Consider the following 21,098-nt stretch of genomic DNA (forward strand, 5'->3'; position numbering starts at 1 on the left):
ATTAGCAACACATTATTAGCCGTTTGATAACATAGTCAAGCAAAATGCTAATCATATTATTACCGTTGTAAAGAGTGGTACCATTGTGCACCGTTTAGAGTAAAGTTGATCTAGTGGATCTCTGGGCTCGTCTGAGCGGAGGCTGTGCTAAGTTGCATATTCATTGATCAGCTACTAAATGAAGCAAGGGAGAAGAGTTACATTCAAGCTATCTTAAGGCATGATGAAATCTTTTCACAGGAGAAGATATTTTATGATATGTAATTTTGGTGTTTAAAAATGAGTTTTAAGGGATAAAATGATTGACATCAGGGGGACTTTATTTGAGTTTTGCTTGTGGTGGGCTTGATGAGTGAACTTTAGCAAGTGAGGCATTGATTCTGTGATTAGGATTGTCCACTGAACAATTAATCTTGTTTGGGGCTGGGCGGGGACAGTATTCATGGCAATATAAACAAGGTCTAAAATGTGTTACTGCAGTGTGGCTGTGTGGTAGTTGCAATAATGGGACTAAGGCAATGTAATACTTGGGCTTTTAGTGTTGGCTGCATTTGATCATGTGTACAGTACCAACCTAAAGGCTTGGGTGTTTCAGCCCCAGGTACTGATGCAAAAGCCTCAAAAAGATGATTCTCATCTTAGGGAGCATTGGAAACCAATCCAAGCCCCATATGGAGTTCAATCTCAAAGGCCCCAGCTGGCCCCGCTGATTCCAAATCTAACGCCTTCAAGTATTCAGTCTAAACAAGAGTTCCAAGGCCCAGTCAGGGAGCTGACCTGGAAGTTCCCAGTGGCCCCAGAAGAGACAGCACAGCCAGATTTTAATTTCGAGTTTCAGCAGCCTAAACCTTCTAACAGCTTAGCAGTCCAGTGTTGGGAAGATGGGGTACATGTGGAAGTTAAGCAGGACTTCTTTGGTACTGGTCAACTCCTTGAACCCTCTCTTATGTCCCTAGGGAGCTGTGGTGTTGTGGACATAGATGCAGATGCCAGAGTCCTCATCTTTCATTCGGCGCTTCAGGATTGTGGTGGCGAGACAGTTGTATGTCAAGTGGCTTCTTAACTGAATTGCTAATATGCTTGTGAGGCCACCAGCCCTGCTGTTTTTGTCTGATTCTAAACTCCCTTTCACAGGTGACTGAAGATGAGCTTGTGTATATCTTTACTCTTGATTATAGACCAACAGCACTACAGAGCACTCCAATTGTAAGATCTAGTGTGTTACAATTGGCATTGAATTCCACTACCCCAGGTCAAGTTTTTACTTTTTACTTGTCTTTTTTTTTCTTTTTCTTTTTTTGGACATGAATAAATAAGTATTTCACTGCAGGAGACAGAATGTGAGCAGTAGTGACCTGGAGCCAAAGTGGATCCCGTTTATATCCACCAAGGTTGCAGAAGACATCCTGGTTTTCTCTCTGAATCTCATGACTGGTTTGTATTTCCTTCCTGTATATTTTCATTAGTAGTTTCTTAACAATGATTGCGTCTTTTTTTGTTTTTTTAAGATGACTGGATGTTTGAAAGGCCTTCGAATGTTTTCTTCCTGGGTGACATCTTGAATATTCAGACATCTGTGAAGCAGTACAACCATGTTCCCCTTCGTATATTTGTGGACAACTGTGTGGCCACTGCAGGCCCTAATGTGAAATCTGCTCCTATGTATTCTTTTATTGAAAATCATGGGTAAGAAGTCCTATGCTGAACTTCATGTGGGAAAATTGAGATCCTCATGAAACCTCTTGGTGTTTCAGTTGCCTCACTGATGCAAAGTATACAGACTCCAGCTCCAAATTTTTACCCCGGTTGCAAGATGACAAACTACAATTTCAGTTGGAGGCTTTCAGATTCCAGCAGGAAAGCAGTGGTGCTGTATGTATTGCAGGATTATTTGTTGCGGCTTAAGTTCAGCGTTTTTTTTTGCTTCTTAAAAAATGGCTCTTTTCGGCAGATTTACATTACCTGTCTTCTAAGAGCGAGTGCAGCTTCGTCCCAGATTGATGAGGATTATAAGGCTTGTTCTTTTACAACAAAGTCCTGATGGGTTATTCTTTATAACATACACCCCCTTGACAACTCTTGTCTTAGATGGGTGTCTTCTGATGGAGGTGATCAAGTGTGTTAGTGATGGCCGGTTCGTGAACGAATCGTTCTTTTGAACCGGTTCTTTTTAGTGAACCGGTCGAACCAGTACACTAAATCGGACTGAATCGTTCGAAACAGTTCGCGTCTTGCGTCAGCGCTAAACCACAAGTTACTAAAGTTACTCACTTTCAGACATGCCTGACAGTCCCTCCGAATCGAAATAAACCAATATCCATTAGTACATTTTATTCAGTAACTCAAAAACTTCACTGAACGGAGACATTGGTGCTGAGAGAAGTGATGAGCACGAGCAGCTGATACTGCGCATGCGTGTACTACCGAACATACAGGACAGGTACAGCGGTCGGATAACCAGTACAGAACCCAGAACTATTTCTTTCGGACACGTTCGACATACTAAGAACTGATGAGTTGATGAGCTGAGCATGCGTGCATTTTTTTCTGAGGGACGAAATGTACGTTTCCATGTCTTTAGTTGAACATCAGTAAGTGTAACAAAATAAAACATTTTGGAAACATGTTTATCACATTACTGTATCACTGTATTATTTTAACGATTGGAAATAATGATTGGATTCTAAAACTGTCAAACTACTAAACATTTATTATTAAATAATATTTTCAGGAACAGCTAGCTCATTTAATTTCTAAGTAACAATATAAATCATTGATGTAAACTCTTGCCAAGGTTTGGTGCACTGCTTAGTAAATGTTTATAATGTGTTAACATAACGAATTAGTTTAATTCGTTATGTTAACACATTATAAACATGATATATATACACTGTATAGGCTACAGAAGGCTATATTGGAGACAGACATGCATCGATTTTTTAGTTTTGTCGACTGTATATTCAGGTTTCAGCTCAGCACACACAGGCCTATGCTATGGATCTCGAGTCGAGAACTGGTTGTTGCAGTTCTTGAATCACTAGTACAGAACCAAGAACTGTTTCTTTCGGACACGTTCGATACGGAGAACCGATGAGCTGGAGATACTGCGCATGCGTGATAGCACCGTCTCTGAACAGAACTTTCTTTCGGCCGGCTGATCCTGTGCTGATATACGAGCACGCAGTAGTACGGGTGAACCCAGGACTTAAATGAGAGGGCGAATCGGCGAAATGTAAGTTTATTTAATACCAAATAAAATGAGGAAGACCATTTATGCATTTTATATATTTAAAACACGTAAAACATCCGCGTTAGCACATCGCCTAGGCTGCAGCAGGGTTCGTTTTCAAAATGTAAATGTAAGAAACTTATCCAAGATGATTATGACAATGCATACTATTATTTAACTGAAGTTGTGATTACAAATGCCCTTTAATATGAAGTATTTTTATCCGCCGGGATGCTAGAATTGACGTCATTACGTGATGACGTAAAAGAACTGGTGAACCGGTTTTTTGAACCGGTTCATTAAAACGAACTGTCCGAAAGAACCGGTTCGCGGAAAACAACCGGACTTCCCATCACTAAAGTGTGTGGCTGCTGTGACACAAGCTGTGGATTGAGGACGGATAGTGTGTTATCCAAAGTTTTAGGTATATCTTGCATGTGACAAGCCCAAAAGGACACTGCAGATTTCATATTAACTTATGTTGACTGGTTTCCTTTATTTGTCACTGCAGGTTTCCAGTGGGAGGGAGAAGCCCTCCCACTGGGAGAAGACCTTGGTCCCCTTCAGGTCTGGGAGAGGCAAAGTCAAGCAAAAAATGTGGTTTGTTTGTTTAAAAAAAAAAAATATATATATATTTAAGTAGTCTACTACATGGTCTCTTTACTGTTTGGTTCAGAATCCATTTTTGGGACTTAAGAACTTTTTCACGTAACGTTAGTGACTTAAAGCAGCTTCTCAAGGCATTTTACAAACGCAAATAGAAATACAAAGTGTACAAAAAACACTTGAATACAAAATAAGTAAAACATCAACAAAATGCTAACCTAACAGTTTATCCTGGATTTAAAAACGCTTCTAAATATATGGGTAGCATGCATGGATGATACACTGGGGGGAAAACTATTGCCTGAGCCCCGCAAAATGTTGTGAAGGCACTTTCACGGACAAATCCCGAATCGTACATCGATGAAAAAACATTACGTTGTGACTGTGCCATAAATGAAATATACCACATTCTGACCAATCACTGTAGAGTGCGGTGTAAATGAGATGAAATAAAACGGCGCGAAATTTGGAGCGGTACCATATAGGTTTATAGGGGAATTCGTAAGCACCGGACCATTTATAAAGTACACCAGTTAAACAACCAAAAAAACATAGACTATAAAAAAAAAGAAGCTAAACTTAATGGTCCAATTTGACTTGCGTATCGTTATATATGGCACACATAATGCTTAAAACACTCTCCAAACAGGTTTCGTTTTGATAAGGAAACCCCATCCAGTGCTGGCAAATGGAATCACCCAGCAATTCAGCAGGAGGAGAATTCAAAACAGAAGACCTAAATATGTGTTCAGGATCTCATCATTGTCCATAATTTTTACACGCATTTGTTATTAAGCGTTATTGTATCCACCTGAGTGAGTTGGTAAGTTATAAGTAACGTTAGCTATTCGTTTGAAAACGGTGTTTGAAGCTAGTTGTAACTTAGTAGTTAACGTTAGTTTAGTCTAACCTGCAAAGTGAACGAATAAAATTACGGTTAAGTTACCTTTTACAGCATATGTTTGGCCATTTAAGTCGGAACTTTGTTTTCAACACAGGTGTGTTTTGAAAACAGTTAACGTTACCACAATGTCTCAAGTGACTCTTTTGGATGAGGTATCTGAGTGGAACCAGGAGACCTGTCAACAAGAACTCAAAACTGTCCTACCTAAACTAGTTATATCCTTTCCTGAATATCTCTTCAGAAGAATTAATTTCGTAGTTTAAGGCAATTTATGAATGTAAGCACAGCAGGAGTTACAAGCATGTATTTGAATTTTTAGGACTGCCTTAGTTTTTATACGTGTATTGAAATGATCTAGACTGGCCTTGACACATGCACGCCATGCATCATGACACTGACAGCTGGGAAGAGCACACAAGTAAGTCTAAGCTGTTTTAAGTGCATCATTTTCTCAATTGGCATATTTCAGGTGCCTCCAAAGATACGTTTTAGTTTACTTGATGTATGTAAACCTTTATTCATGTTCGGTTTTAAAACATTTAATTGGGTTATCTTTATCAAGTGCCTGTGTATTGTATTCTAACGTTACTCTGTTTGATTTTTTTTCCACAGATATTCTGCAAATAATCACAAGCAAGTTCCTCCCTCATCTTTCTTTATCTGAATTAGAGACGGGATGTTTCTCCACTGTCTTACCCAAGGTTTGATCTTTAAATTCCCACAAAATGTCTATTTAAAAAATAAATGTTTTATTCCTTTCAAGTATTTGATGGCTCATTTAAAAAAAAAGCATTTGAGTACTTGAGGTATCGTGACGAAAATTAAAGGATTTTAATTAAACCATACCGGTAATGAAAACGGTATGAGAAAAATAACAGGCCTACTGCTAATTATTATTAATAGTACATCAATGTTTTTTAAGCAATGAAAGAAATAAGATTATTTCAAAAAACCCAAGCATAGTCAAATGTTGTGACTTTGTCGTTTCAGCTGCTGTAAAAACACCGGTAAACTGGAGCACTTTGGTTGCAGATGAATTAACTCAACCAAATGCATCCATTATGAGATTAATCCCAGTGATTCACTGTCCACTTTCCATAGTCATAGTCTCATTTTAGTTATCTGGTATGGATGGCATGCTGTCTTATGCTAGCCAATTAGACCTCAAGGTATTGCCCAAAATGATGCCATAACCAATCAACCCCCCACCCCCATATTTTTTTTTAATGATCAATCGTCGCTGTCACTTTCAAGTACTGGAGTACTTGTGCCCATTCTTTTTCTATGGCTTGAAATATTCAACACGAGGCACGTTTTTATGTGTTGTCATGATCAATCCACAGGTGGTAAAAGTGTTTGCAGGTCTTTTGGAAGAAATCAGCAAGCAAATTGGAGGCCTTTCTAGTCAGAACACAGAGCTGCATGTATTTGTGAGAAATATACTGAAGGTTTGAATGTGCTTTATCTGATAATATAAAGCTTTTGTACAGCGGCACAGATTTCTTCATTGAACTTTCTGCTGATGTGTTTTTGGCTAGATGATGGTCCAGACACTGGAGTCCCTCTCTGGCTGTGTGCGTCGTGTCAGTTCCTTTGAAGAGTCGGTCTCCTTTGACACCATTCGCTCCCTGCCATCTTGTATTCTCAGAGTCCTAAAAGACACCTTCCAGCACTGCAAGGTACATTATTTTTAAAAATGTACACTGGACATATTTTGGCATCACCAGGCATGACCTGTAATTTTTACCTGCAGTTTTAGTGTGTTAGTGCTATAGGGGTGTAGTATTCTTACGTTTTGCTATGAACCAGAGCAGGGTTTCCGTTGTCCGGTAATTACAGGACATTGCCTGGGAAATGGCCATAAAAAAATTAACTCTCTCCAGTCAAATTGTCATATAAAAGTTTCGTAACAGGGCTCCAGACTAACTTTTCCACTGGTTGAACTGGTGCTACCAACTTTCTCAGTTGGTCGAACTTTCTCAGTTGGTTTATATATTTTTTTTTTTTGCTACATGCCATGGGATTAATCAATGCATGCTCTCTGATGAATAGTGGTTTTAATGGACCAAAGCTAGCAAGGCTTTCTGGGTTGCAGCATGAATACCTGTAATATATTAATTATCATTGCCAAATTTCAGGATTTTCATGGATTTTGGACAGTAATTTTAATCTGTAATTTTAAACATTTTACATTTGAATTATATACAATCTATCCATTTACATTTTAATCATTATCTATCTATCTATCTAGCATCATCATTTCTATCTTTTAAAAATCATTAAACATTCAAATGCATGCATTACATTTTAAAAGATTAGAGTATTTAATATTAAGTTATTAAGTTAAGTATAATAAGTATTAAGTATAATATTAAGATTAATACAGACTTTTCGTTATCAAAGTTTATAGTTGTAACAAAAATCGGAAATCTCACACTCCTTACCTTTTGCATTTTATAGTAATTTCCTTTTCCTCAGTCGAGCGATTACTCTCATCTAACCGCTGAAAAGACGTAGCAAGGGGCACACTTTTTCGTGAGACATTTTCATTTTTATATGCCTTAATTTCTGAATTTGTGGGGACAACGTATGCTATAGCACTTGTTAGCACAGTTTATGCAAATTAGCCCTAGAAGTTTTGGTTGTGTACTTGCTGCTGATGAGTTAGTACTCATGTTGCGTATCTGAAAAAGTGTGTAATAAATCCTCATGGTAAAGTAAACTCTACGTGCACCCAAAACCTCCTTGTATACCATATCATCTTAACGCAAACATAACAGTGTGGAGAACTGTATTTGCTGTTAATTTCAGTATGATGTTGATGTGTTTATAGGACAGTGAGGTCATATACAGTGGAAGACTGTCATTGGTGGGTGATTTACTTCAGGGCCTTTTTAAAGAGGCCTATTCTTTGCAGAAGGGTCTGATGGAACTCTTGGACAAAATTAACTTGGAGGACACTGCATCTGAGGAGGAAGTATCGGATATTGTCACAGGTTTGTGTTTTTTCTATGCGAGGGAAAGATTCAGTTTGTTTCATGCATGTTTCTTCTCGAGTGAAGAGCTGGATGTGATTTGCAATAGTAAATTGAAGTTTTTGTTTGGCTTCCCCTTGCAGTGATTCACTGTCTGCTGGACATATGCTTGATCATATCCAGATTGGACATTGCCCTACATGCCAACACATGGAAATGTATCATTAAGTGAGTGTAATGTATCTCTATTCATCAATGAGGCACTGGTAATCGTTTTTTTTTCTTCAAACACACAATCAGCTCTAACGTCACCCAAATCTGCTTTTTAAAAAAAATCATCCACCCCCCCCACCCACCTGAACCTATGATTTTTCTCTGATTTAGATATCTGCACCCTATCGTCACATTACCAGAACCCTAATTCTCAGTTTTAAGCGTGATGATATGGTAACATATTACACTGAAATTGGCTGCTTTAAAATTAATATTTATTTTAAGTAAAAGTTCTTCTTTGGCAAAATCATATTTCCTTAATAACCTAAACACAGGCTTTACCCCCTTCAAACTTTAAATTGTCATTGTAACTTCCTGAACACACACAAGAAATTAAATATATTCAGCCCAAGCAAAGGCTGGACATGGGCTTTACTAGTTTTTCATATACATATAGCGCTTCACAGCCGTTACATATAACATATCCAGCATTTGATTGGTTGTTTAAATATTTCAGTAAAACGCTCCCACTCGGATCTGATTTTCCTTCCATTGCTGCTTAAACAAGTGGACCCCGTTACTGCGTAGTTTAAAGAATGAAGAATGTTGATAATGACGGTAGTTATTTACTTCCATAGTAGGAAGAAAATACTATATTATTAATCATAATCTAATAATTCTTTATTAAATCTAAAATTTGTATGAAGAAATAAAAATTTTTTTCATGTATTTGGTTTCAGACAGAGTGTGAAGTACCAGTCTCTTGTAGAAGATCAGCTTCATCACACTGACATAGCCTTCTCATTGTGTGAAGACCTGTGTACGTCTGTCCAGAACTGTCTTGAGCTGGCTCAACAGATCCAACAGGCAGGCCTACAGGTGACGTAGACTCTTCACATCAAATATGTTCAACTTAGATACTTGAATTGAAATTATAAAAATAAATAAAACTTCAATAAATAATATAAATAATCTTTGTTAACAGAAGTACAAACTTTTTACTACAAAGTAACAAGAAATAACAAAACTAACGTTTGACATTGTCATTTTAGGTTTTTAAAGAGTCTCATTCAGATGTCCATATGAACATTGTGTAGACTGCACACAAACTTACCAAATTACCGTGTACTGTTCAGTGTTCATTGAAGTCTTTACTACTTTTTTATTTTTCCTATTTTTTTTTTTTTTTTTTTTACAATTTCTTTATTTGTTAAATACTTAAATTTGATTAAAGAATCAAGAAATTTCCATCTAAAGTATAAGACTTTATTTAACAGATTTATTGTTTTACTAGTTTAGTAAATATTAAAGGAGCTGTATGCAAGAAATTAATTTAAATTAATCATAAATTTCATAAATCATAAACACCGCTCTACAGTAATTTGAAAGTGATTGCAGTACCAGTTTTGGCATACGGCTCCTTCAAGTAAAATAAAATATATATATATAATTTTAGCAATTTTTATCCATGTGTTTTTGCTATTTCTAAATAAGTGTGAGATCATTTATATTTATTCGGCTTTAAATCAGCCATCAATAAATATTGACCATGAAAAAAATCTATATCAGTGATTATTTATTGGTTGATGTGGTATATTCCATGGAAAGAATGGTGACCTAGAAATGTGCGTCAGGGACTTTTTTTGTTAAATATTACTAATAAGCAAGTGTTTTTATATAAAGGTCAATTCATATCTGCCTTCCTCCTTTTGTTCTTCATAGGAAGTTGTGCACTGTCCAGAATACAAGCTTTTCCAAAAAGCCACAAAGATGTGTAGGTTTTTTGCCAACACATTAGTCCACTACACAAAGGTAACTAAGGGAAAAACTAAATGTATTTGTCACAACCATGATTATTACGTTATAAAGTTGTTGTTTTTTTTTTAAATCATTTGATAGGAATTTAAAGCATTCCTTGCCAAGTCATGCTGTCGATTTCACCAGTTGTATCTCCAAATTTACAGGTAATCAATATTGCATAAGGTCAACACTTAACATGGGTATTTTAAATAATGTCAAAGTTCATATTTTTCCGCTCCTTGTTTTGTCCATTTTGTCTATTTAAACTTTTGGTTTTCCCCTCCTTAGCAAGTTCCCTCCGTCTCTATGTGCCCCATCTGTGCCTCCTGCCCTCATTGAGGAACTGAGAGTGGCTGTCCTGGTTCCCTTAGATGTCATGCTGACACAACTGATGCCCTTTCAACCCTTTGCTCAATCTGTCCTGGACCCAGACCACCGTGAGCTTCTTATTGCAAACTTTCATAACTTCCAGTGTCCTTTTGAACCCTGGAAAATTCTTTTAAAAAATGTTGTCCAATGCAAGATCTTATATCGCTCAGCCTGGTCATTAAGGTTGTTTGTTATATGAATGATTAGTCACTGTCCGCATTGTCTCTGAATGGTGATGAATTTCTTTTATGTCAAGGACATGGTTATATAACAAATACAGAGAGACCGACTGTCCACTGCACATTGCTGAGTGTGCATCCTGCGCCTTCCAGGTTATTTAAATTTAACAATCACCTTTGGCCTTTCATTATTACAGGGCAATGCATCCTTCACTGCAACATGTGGAGTTGCACTTAATGTCTGTGATGTTATTAAAAATAAACAGAATTTTCCGAATGACTGTGACAATTTCAGACTTATTACAGGCTCATAGGTAAGCGAAAAACATCCTGTACATCCATACATGTATTTCATGCTGTAAACTACGGAGCCTTGGACAAAAAAAAAAAAAGAATTCGTTCCCACAACTCAATTCATTCATTTGATCAAGTTAAATCATGGCCAATATTTAAATAAATTACAATGAGCAAACAAATTATGTGTCATGTGCAGGGCTTCATACATGGGACACAATTCCGAATGGTTTTGTAAACATTTTAAAAACTTAAATATTTTGAACCATATCTTTTTGATTTTTTTTGTTGTTTGTGTATTATAGAGAGCAGTGCAGAGCTTTGTCTACCACAGTGTCTGCTACTGGTGAATATACTGGGTAAACTATCCTCCCAGCCAGAGGAGGCGCTGCGGCTGTGGATTGATGGAAGCCAATTTCCGGAGGAAACGCCCAGGTACTTTACAATAGGCCTATTTCACAAAATGTCAACCGAGACCGGAAGTAGGGTAGCGATATTTCCGGTCGCACTGCCGCCCGCTACGTTCGGCTTTCATTCTCAAAAAATATTGCAGATGTTGTCCGTTTTGTTGATAATTTTCAGGGAGCTGTGAAAAGATTGAAATTGGACAACACATTTTGCCTAAATAAAAAAAGGTCCATTCAATTAAATCATTAGTCTTAAGTTTGAAATGTATAAAATATATATTTGTGTGAGAAATGTGATATGATAATTTTTTTACTTTAAATTGTTTAGTAGTTTTGAAGTCTTAAAGGGTTAGTTCACCCAAAAATGAAAATTCTGTCATCAATTAATCACCCTCATTTTGTTCCAAACCCTTAAGACTTTCATTCATATTTGGAACAGACAGTGTGTTTAGCCAAAAACACTAGAAACTAGTGTGTTCCAAAAGTACATAAACCTGCAAAAACTCTCTCTTTCCTCAGATGGTCTGTGTTTGAGGCCGTGTTGCAGAGTTTCAGGCATTGTATGTTGGAGCGTGCAGTTCCAGTGTGGTTACCGGGGGTAATGCTGAGAGGGCAGGCTCAGGGTAGAGTCAGTCTGCATCAGCATGTGTGTGTCCATATGTGTGCTTGTGTGGCTGTGCTGCCCGCACAACATTTTCCTCCGCTGGTCAGTGATTTCTTTTGAACTTTTATTGAATTCTGTGGACTAAAAATGATATGAAGTAAATTGTCACGTAATCCAGAGAGAATTGTCAAGCTTTGTGTCTTAGCATGACAAAATAAAAGCTGCGACTTTCTTTTCATTTATGTGATCACTTTATGATAACATGGTTCTCTCAGAGAAAACAAAGAAATCATTACTATTAATATTAGCTTTTAAATTCTCCCATTTATATGCCCACAGTAGTTTTCGATATTGAATGCTGAAACAATTTTTTTATTGGCCAAGTGACAAATAGCTGGTGCTTATTAATGCTTTTCACCAGAAAAAGGAAATGTCACATAATCTTGCAGTCCTCTCTGTTTCCTTCTTCAAGGAGCCGTCCCTATTAGCTGCCATATTACAGGCAGACACACAGACGGCTGTCTTGGCCTCAGATGTCTGGTGTTTCCTGGCACGGTAAGTACAGATACACACACCCAAGAGCATAGACCATCAGACTTTTATGACTACCACTTCCCAGAGCTGTCACAGTAACGTTGAGCATGAACAATGAGGGGACATTCCTGTGTTTACTATATTAGAAAATTCCAAAGTTTTGGCATTGTTGTTAAGGAGTTATTTGGAAATTTCTATTAACCCCCTAAGTAATATTGATTACCATCCTTTACTAAGACTTGTCAATGTTAGGCAAGGATGAAAAGAAAACATCTACTGCAATACAAGAAGTACACATTAATGTACAATATCAGAGTTGTGTTCTCCCTTTCTCTCTTCAGGTATGGCACGGCCGAGTTGTGTTTTCACCATGTTCTCCTTATTGCTCACCTGGTGAGTGGAGTCTGTTGGGAATGTGACTTTTTCTGTGCTTTCTGGGAACCTGTCTGGGATGAGTGACCACAGGGGACCATTTTTCTCTAAAAAGAACATGGGGAAGAATACACCTGTCAATCACAACACTCTTGTGGGATCGGTCTTGTGTGCTTGGTATTATTGTAAATGTCAATAAGTTTTGGATGAACAACTAATGGTTTACTCTCTCTCTCACACACACACTCAAAAGTTTGAAGCCAGTAACATTTTTAAAGAAGCCTCTTATGCTCACCAAGGCTGCATTTATTTGCTAATTACAGTAAAACAGTAATATTATGAAATATTATTGCAATTAAATAGCAGTCTGTTTTAATATATTTTAAAATGTATTTATTCCTTTGGCTGGCAAAGCTGAATTTTCAGCATCATTAGTTCAGTCTTCAGTGAGTCTGCAGAAATCATGAATTATGCTCAACTGTGCTCAAGAAATATTTATTATTGGCAATATTGTAAACAGTTGTGCTGCTTAACATTTTGTGGCACCTGATACATTATCATGATTCTTTGATGAATAGAAAGTTAATCCTCTTTTTCTTACTGGAAAAAGTTCTTTCTGGAAAATGGAAATATTTAGTAATATAACTTAATGCCTTTACTGTCACTTTTGATACATTTAATGCATCCTTGTGGAAGAAAAGTATTTATTTCTGTACTAAAAAATCTTACAGATCTCACTTTTGAAAGTTCAAATACCTTTTGTCTTAATTTTAAACCAGTAGTTTCAAACTGAGTTTTAGACCCTTGTTTTAAACTATACATCTACGTTTTGCTTCAAAACCGTACTTGTGTTATCTTAATCCTTGATATTTCTAAATCTATTGACATTTTTGAAGGTGATTAAATACTCCTTGGACCCATTGTAATTGAACTTTTGAAAAGTGTTTAGATAAAATCTTTTTTTTTTTTTCCTGAAAAATATTTCCTTAAAATATAAGACCTTTTAGTAGAGAACTAGTTGCTTCTGTGACCTGTGTTATTGTATTGTCTAGATAAGGTCATGTCCTGGTGAGGGGTATCAGCTGTTTCACTTGACCCTGCTGCTTAGACGCCTGCTCTTTCTCATGACTCCAAAACACCAGGTTAGTTTCCTTTTCTCTTGTCCAGATATAGCATATGAAATACAACTCTGCAGAACACTTCCTTAGAACATTGATGAGTTTGTTAGATTTTTTTGGCTTTCTAATATAGTTTATTTATGTTCCCACAGTTCGGCCTATGTTTTGAATGTAGCCAAATGGTACATTTCTAAGTATGATGAAGTGTTTTTGTGACAGGTGGAGTTTGTGGAGCGCTTCCCTCCCTCTCAGGAGGAGAATGTGTGTGTGTGGCGTCACACACTGCTGAGGTGTCTGTGCATGGAGGCACGCAAGCAGGTGGAGGAAGAGGTGCTCGCCAGGGCCTCTGTTGTACTGCAGGAATGGCAGAATAGTGGCCACAAGCTAGGAGATATACCGAGAGTGGTGAGGGAACTTAAGTGACAGTGCTGCCACCAACCGCATAAACGTTTAATACTTTTTTTTTAAATTTCAATGCTTAAGGTTTTATTGTTTTGTAGATTAACACATCCACTGTGTCAATTATATTTCACACCCTGCTCTTAAAAACCAGACTCACCTTAAAAATAAATATGCCCTGTACCCACTTTTAACTTTTTTTTTTTTTTCTCTCTTTGTGATCCAGAACCGAATTCTGGGCTGTGTGCTGCTGGTGATGGGAGGTAGCAGCCTGCAGGCGGAGTGTGTGCTGTCTTCTGTAAAGATCATCTCTCAGCTGTGGAGTCGCATGAGTAGCAACCAGGTGACCAGATTTCACAGATGCACAACTGTTTAAAAGTTTGGGTTCAATAAGAGTTTTTTTATTTCCCAATAGAAATTGACACTTTTATTCAGCAAGGATGAATTAAATGGATCAAAAGTGACAGTACAGATTTTTTACCTGCAGCAGCAATCATCTCAGGTTTCAAGTAGCAGGGAATTCACGCGGAGCCGTTGCAACTCTGCCGCCATTATGTTAAGCCCGCCCATCGACTCTGTACACGATGTGATTGGCCTAGAGTTTGTTTTTTCCAGCTCGCAAGCCAACGGAGAGTTTAGTTTAGTTTGGTTTAGTTCCTTTATTGTCCACAAGTGGAAATTTGTCTTTGGCTTCACTATACATCACACGCAAGGACACCAACACCAAAAAAAACATAAGGAAAATACATACATAAATTAAAAACAGTAACATTACCATGCAGCTATACTTAAGCTTACATATATCCACTCCTACTTCTATTTATGGCTTCTCAGCATTTAGAAATCGAATGGCAGTTGGCACAAATGACATCTGGTACACATTTTTACTTGCCCTAGGTTGTCTAAACCTTCTCCTTGATGGGAGCAACTGAAAACTGGAGTGCAAGGGGTGAGATAAATCCTCAATAATAACCCTTGCCTTCTCTTTAACTTTCAATAAGTATATCTCATTCAATTGTCTTTGTGTTTTACCTACGATTGCACTAGCTATGTTAACCACCCTAGACAATTTCTGCTTGGATTTAACAGTCAGGACTCCATACCACATAGTCATATTAAAAGACATAATACTTTCTACAAAATTCTTATAAACCATTTCTAAAATATTTTTACTCACACCAAAGTGTTTTAGCCTCCGAAGAAGATGCACTCTCTGCATTGCTTTTTTAAATACATAATCCACATTTCCAGTAAAACTTAAGTTACTATCTATGAATGTCCCCAGGTATTTAAAACTATTTACTATTTCTACCTGGTATTCACTGAGTTTCACAGGTTTCAATTGTTCAGAGAGTTCATTTTTGTTTCTACTAATCACTAATTCCTTAGTTTTGTGCAAATTTATCTCAAGTGCACTCAGTTTGCACCATTTTTGTATGGAATTTATATAATTATGATACAATTTCTCTCTTTCAGTTCCACCTTTGTACAAAAGGCCGACAAGTGCCAAATCATCAGCGTACTTAAGTAAACTAAAATATGAGTTGTGAATTTTAAAATCATTTATATACAGTGAAAATAATAAAGGTGATAATATAGTTCCCTGTGGTACTCCTGAGTTTAGAACAATTGTTTTTGAGACTTTATCATTAAGGACAACTCTTTGTGGACGATTTAAGAGGAAATCTCTAATCCACCAGATAAGTCCGCCATTCACTCTTAAATCAAGTAATCTTTGTAAAAGGACATCTATCTTAATTGAGTTAAAAGCTGAACTAAAATCTATAAATAAAATTCTAGCATAGTTTGAGGTCTGTTGAATATGTTCGGACACTAAATTGCATAGGGTTAAAGTTGCATCATCAGTGCCCCTAGCTGTCTTATAAGCAAACTGCAGGGGGTCTAAATATTTATTTACATCATTCTTAATATATGTAGATAACACTCTTTCCATACATTTACCCAAAATAGATGTAAGAGCTATTGGCCTAAAATCCTTTGACTGGTTAGCATTAGATATTTTCGGTACTGGGATAATATTTGATAATTTCCATGAGCTAGGAACCACCTTTTCATTTAACAAGAGCTGAAACAATTTTGTAAGAACACCAGTCAATTGAAAAGCACAATCCTTTAGCACCCTACCCTTTAATCCATCTGGACCGGGTGCTTTGTTTGGCTTAATACAAGCGAGACTAGCTGCTGTTTCATGCTCTTTAAGTATAATATTTTCATATGTAGGAATATCACGGCATATTCTATCACACTCAGTAGTACAAGTTCCACGATCAAACCTACTAAAAAAAACATTCAGATTTTCTGCAAAAAATACACCTTGTGAATGATACATTGGTTTCCTTGTTTCTCTCCCCATCATGGTATTTAGACCATCCCATGCTTGTTTTGCGTTCCCCATATTTAGCCTACTTTCAACCTTATTTTTAAAGTCTAATTTAGCTTTCTTAATTTGACTTCTAAGTTCCTTTCTTTTTTCTCTAAGAAGTTCATTATCACCTTTTAAGAAAGCAGTTTTTTTCTCATTTACACAAATTTTAAGTTCTTTAGTGATCCACAACTTATTATTTGGATATATTCGAATTGTTTTTGTTTTAACACAAATATTTTCACAAAAACTTAAATAAGATGTGATAGTGTCAGTAATTTCGTGTACATCATCACATTCATCAAAGAACAATTGCCACTCCGTTTCATCAAAGCAGTCTCTGAGCTCCTCTTTACTCTGATCTGTCCACAGTTTTATCTCTTTGGTCACCGGTTTCTCTTGTTTCAGCTTGGCTCGATATTTAGGGAGCAGATGTATAACATTATGATCGGACTTCCCCAAGGGGGGGCGGGCCACAGCCTTGTATCCCTCTGATATGTTTCCAAAACATTTGTCCAAAGTGCGCATAGATCGAGTGGGGCAATCCACGTACTGATGAAGTGTAGGCAAATATCCCGACAAATCACAGGAGTTCATATCGCCAAGAATTAGAATTGGTTGGTCAGAGGAACGTGCCAAAGCGTTATTATAGCTGGCCGTTATTTTATTTGCGGCTTCCACATTGTCTGGTCCCGTAACATATGTTAAAATGACGGTAATCTGTCCAAATTCTCGTGGTAGGTAAAATGGTCTAAAGGACACTGATAATAGCTCATAATCTGTGGTACATATTTGTTCATGGATCTTGAAATTTGTTGCCCATCTTTTGTCCATAAAAATACAAAGTCCTCCTCCCAAAGACTTACGAGACTTAACTTCATCTCTGTCGGCTCGAATCATTGTATAGCCATTTAATGAGATATCCTGCAAGTCTTCCTTCAACCAAGTCTCTGTGAAACATAATAAGTGACTTTGCCTAAAGTCACTGTCATACTTGACTTTCACTGCCAATTCATCCATTTTATTCTTTAGAGAACGTACATTAGACAAGGTGATTACCGGTAAGGGAGGTTTGACGCCTCTTCGTTTGAGCCTTTGACGTATCCCACCTCTCGATCCTCGTTTCTTCTTGCATGGGCGTGTGCATTCCTTTTCCCCGGAATTCCTAATCAATCCTTTACAATCCTCTGGTAAGTTCACCTGTAGCCGACAGGGACGGGACCGGGATAAAAGTAGTAAAAGTTCCTCCCTGGTGTAAGCGAGGACGCCATTTATATCCACTCCTGTGCCAGCCGCGATCAAACATGTAGCCAGGCATGCCACTATCCCAACCAAAAACCAGCGAAGCTTCATATTGAGTTAGTAAAAATGACTATATATAAAACTGCATATAAAAAACATAAAACAAACAATAAACAGCTAAAACGTAAAAAGCGTGTGAAGCGAAGCGAGAAGCACTGGGTCAGCAGCAGAGCCGCGCCCCGGAAACCATAGTTAGATATTAAAAATTAAGAATTTTTCTTTTTCAGTTGTTACTGTGTTTTTCTTCACTAATTTCAGGTGCAGGCTCATCCTCCTCTCCAGTGCACTGTGAAGCTACTCCTGTCATTATCAGCTGTTCTGATCAAAAGTGTAGAGCCACACGTCATTGTTCAGGTGAACTTTTAACATTACATTCAGTGGGTCATTTTCCACTTCTTTAACCTCAATTTTTACTGTGTATCTTTAGAACTTTCATAGTTCTCTCTTTTAAAGCTTTATCTTTGTTAATTAATTTTTTATTATTTTGGTAAAAGTGTTTTTTGTTTTTTTGTTTTTTTTTTCAGGCTGTTTCATGTTTGAGTAGTTTGACTATCCAGAAATGCTCTGATGACCTGCTTTTAGCTGGTTTGGAGTTCCTTGCTTCCATTGGAAAAGTATTTTTTCCTCCAAATATTCAGGTATAAGTAGAATATGAGTAAGATGTTTTTTAAGATCACAAATGAGTCTCTTTCATTTAGTAATTTCTCTGTGTGCGTATGAATATGTATGCATGTGACTGCAGTGCCAAGTTTTGCCCAGAATCAGTGCTCTATTTAATGGTCTCCTGACTCACACATCCTGGCTGATACTCCATCATGTCCTGGAGGCTTTTGGCCTCTTTGCAGAGGTCAGAAATTTCCCATTTATATAACCATTTTTAACCTAGTAGTTTTTTTTGTTTTTTTTTAACAAGCATTATCCTCAATTGTTAAATTTGTATTTGAGTAAATCAGAAGTGAATGTATGATACATTTTTGAAACATGACACAAACCGAGTCTCTCAAGAGACTTTAAAAAAAGTTTTTAATTAATATTTAATTATTTGTTGAAAAACCTAACATCTCATCCATTCATTTTTTTATGTGTTAGTGTATGTATATATATATATATATATGTATATATATATATATATATATATATATATGAAGAGTTCAGATGCAAAAGCCTCTAAATGTCATTTGAAATTTTCTTCTAAAATGGCCATTTTTATCAAGCTTGTATATTTAAGTTCAGTAATTTCACTTAAATGACAATTAATAGGTAATCTTCATTGCCATTTAAGTGAAATTACTGAACTTAAATATACAAGCTTGATAAAAATGATCATTTTAGAAGAAAATTTCAAATGGCACTTAGAGGCTTTTGCATCTGAACTCTTCTTATATATATATATATATATAAATATATATATATATATTACGGTGATATGTAAGCCAGCTCATGTCTCTTTTTCAACTTTTAAGATAACCAACCACGAGGAAGTGATTTCTCAAACACTGACATCAGAGGAGGTCAAAACCAAAGTGTTAAACTTCCTCAGTAAGGTAACAAGTGAGATATGCGTAAACTTTAAATATATAATTTTGTCTTGTTGTGTTCCTTATATAGATTGTATTATTTTCTATAGACAGTCTCACTGCAGGAGTCTGAGGAATTGAGACTAGAACGTCTCAAGGGGTGGAGGAGTATAATAGAGAAACACTGTGAGCAAATGGAGAGTGAGAACAGATCACCTGAACACACACCCATTACTGTGGAGGTGAGTGAAAGGATGTCTGTCTTTTCTGCTTGACATACCGATGGAAAAATATTTACTAATTATATAATTCTATATTATATTCCAGCCATGTCTGAAAAGGGCAAGACAGGAGACCAACACAGAAGAGGAGTATGAGCGATACCTCCAGACAGCAGAAAGTGCCTTGAAAGCCCTGCAGGCTATAGAGGGACCTGGCCTCAGCCCATCCCCTCCAGTGTGGGTCAGAGCCAGACTTCAGGTCTTACAGACACTGATAACTCAAATTAACACCTCTACAGAACAGCAGCCCTGATTCAACCACAATACCACCTCTACCTCTGGCTGCTTTTATCACAACACTTGCTTGTCTGTTCCGTACCACTACATCTGTTGATATCACCTATTTGTATAGAAGCTTATATGCAGAAAGGTCACTCCAAAAGGCTGTTTAATTGTTTATTAAACTTTATTAAAATTGATTGTTTTATAGATTGTATAGCTTCTAGTATTTATTATACTTGTGGGTATTTAATGGTGCATTTAGCACTATGTCAGAATCATTGTAATTATGAGATTCTGACTCAACATGAATTTAACATATTAATGCCACCATTCCATTATTCTAATTAAGAAATACTAGTGCTTGCTGTTGTTGTGATACTCAGCAGCCATTTTACTTTTGGTTGTGCGTGAAAATTAACATACCATTTAATGTAAAGGCAGTTACATGGTTGTGAGGGTTAGTTACAATGAAACAGAAGTTGCATCAGTGTAATGCTGGTTGTTGTGATGTGGCTGTTGCCCTCGAAAATTAATGTGCACTTGTAGATGGGTAGGGTTTACACAAATAAACCCCTCAGACCTGAATTATGTTTCAAGTTTCTGAAAAATATGAAAGTACATTTTCCCAGCTCATGAGGTTTCTATAAATGAAAACAAATGAAAAAAAAAAAAAAAATTGCTTTCATTGTGATTTTTTTTTTTTTTGTCCATTCCAATGGACATCAGGTCAAAACGGGTGTACTTCCCAAAAATGTACCAACATGAAATAAATTAATAAACATAAAAGAAAAAATAAACATTTACCAAATGTCCCAGGACCACTCCCGGCCAGACCCCCGTCCCACGAACCTGCCATTTGTCCAATAACCCACTATATTTTTTAAAGTTTTTCCACAGTTCATTCAATATGCTGCAATTGGACGCGGTCTCACCGGCAATCTATTGAATCGGGATTCGGGTAGTGTTTTTGATGGACGTTTTAATCAAAGTTCCTATCGTGAAAAACACTCTTTTACCACACTCAGGAGGCCCACCTGCAATATATTGAATGATGATTCAGACAGTTTATTTGATGTGGAAATTTTAATTAAAGTTCCTGTCATGATGACAACCATTTATCTGCACCAATTAGACCTGAGTGCAAAAATGGAGGCTCTAGACCCTTCCAGAGCTGAGATATTGAGATCCCACGTAGCATGTATGCCATTATATCTCAATATCTCAGCTCTGGAAGGGTCTAGAGCCTCCATTTTTGGACTCAGGTCTAAGTCCCATGGCTCTCTATCAGAATCCAGAGTTTCAAGAAGATTGGAGAAACTTATTTTTCGCACCAAAAACAAAAAAACGACAGTGGTACCACTGTCGTTTTTTTTTTTTTTTTTTTTTGGGT

The 21,098-nt window shown here is 36.9% G+C and overlaps 1 protein-coding gene and 1 pseudogene across 2 annotated transcripts; both read left to right on the forward strand.

Annotated features, from left to right (window-relative positions):
* The first annotated feature begins 504 nt into the window (after positions 1–504).
* LOC120493620 (zona pellucida sperm-binding protein 3-like) lies at positions 505–4,844 on the forward strand (annotated as a pseudogene). The gene is made up of 10 exons (XR_016145911.1): positions 505–1,042; positions 1,135–1,252; positions 1,331–1,434; positions 1,509–1,686; positions 1,755–1,872; positions 1,952–2,034; positions 2,089–2,120; positions 3,591–3,653; positions 3,741–3,833; positions 4,834–4,844. The product of XR_016145911.1 is annotated as a zona pellucida sperm-binding protein 3-like (transcript).
* firrm (fignl1 interacting regulator of recombination and mitosis) lies at positions 4,392–20,293 on the forward strand. Its single transcript, XM_039693478.2, has 25 exons — positions 4,392–4,658; positions 4,834–4,954; positions 5,118–5,157; positions 5,352–5,440; positions 6,083–6,187; positions 6,278–6,418; positions 7,573–7,735; positions 7,858–7,942; positions 8,668–8,806; positions 9,650–9,739; positions 9,827–9,891; positions 10,016–10,164; positions 10,875–11,004; positions 11,496–11,682; positions 12,053–12,135; positions 12,456–12,507; positions 13,539–13,628; positions 13,824–14,009; positions 14,230–14,346; positions 17,947–18,042; positions 18,213–18,326; positions 18,431–18,535; positions 19,152–19,232; positions 19,316–19,447; positions 19,533–20,293. Exons 2-25 carry the CDS (start codon positions 4,865–4,867, stop codon positions 19,737–19,739), a joined length of 2,736 nt encoding a protein of 911 aa, XP_039549412.2. The 5' UTR covers positions 4,392–4,658; positions 4,834–4,864; the 3' UTR covers positions 19,740–20,293.
* The last annotated feature ends 805 nt before the right edge of the window (positions 20,294–21,098 follow it).

Source organism: Pimephales promelas, chromosome 13 (assembly GCF_988280905.1).
Source record: "Pimephales promelas chromosome 13, fPimPro1.hap1.1, whole genome shotgun sequence".
Classification (NCBI taxonomy): domain Eukaryota; kingdom Metazoa; phylum Chordata; class Actinopteri; order Cypriniformes; family Leuciscidae; genus Pimephales; species Pimephales promelas.

Excerpts from the sequence above, each read along its gene's own strand:
- firrm (XM_039693478.2), top strand. The coding sequence starts at position 4,865 with ATGTCTCAAGTGACTCTTTTGGATGAGGTATCTGAGTGGAACCAGGAG. Across the intron at positions 9,892-10,015 it reads TTGTATCTCCAAATTTACAG|CAAGTTCCCTCCGTCTCTAT; the intron begins GTAATCAATATT and ends TCCCCTCCTTAG. Across the intron at positions 12,508-13,538 it reads TTCTCCTTATTGCTCACCTG|ATAAGGTCATGTCCTGGTGA; the intron begins GTGAGTGGAGTC and ends TGTATTGTCTAG.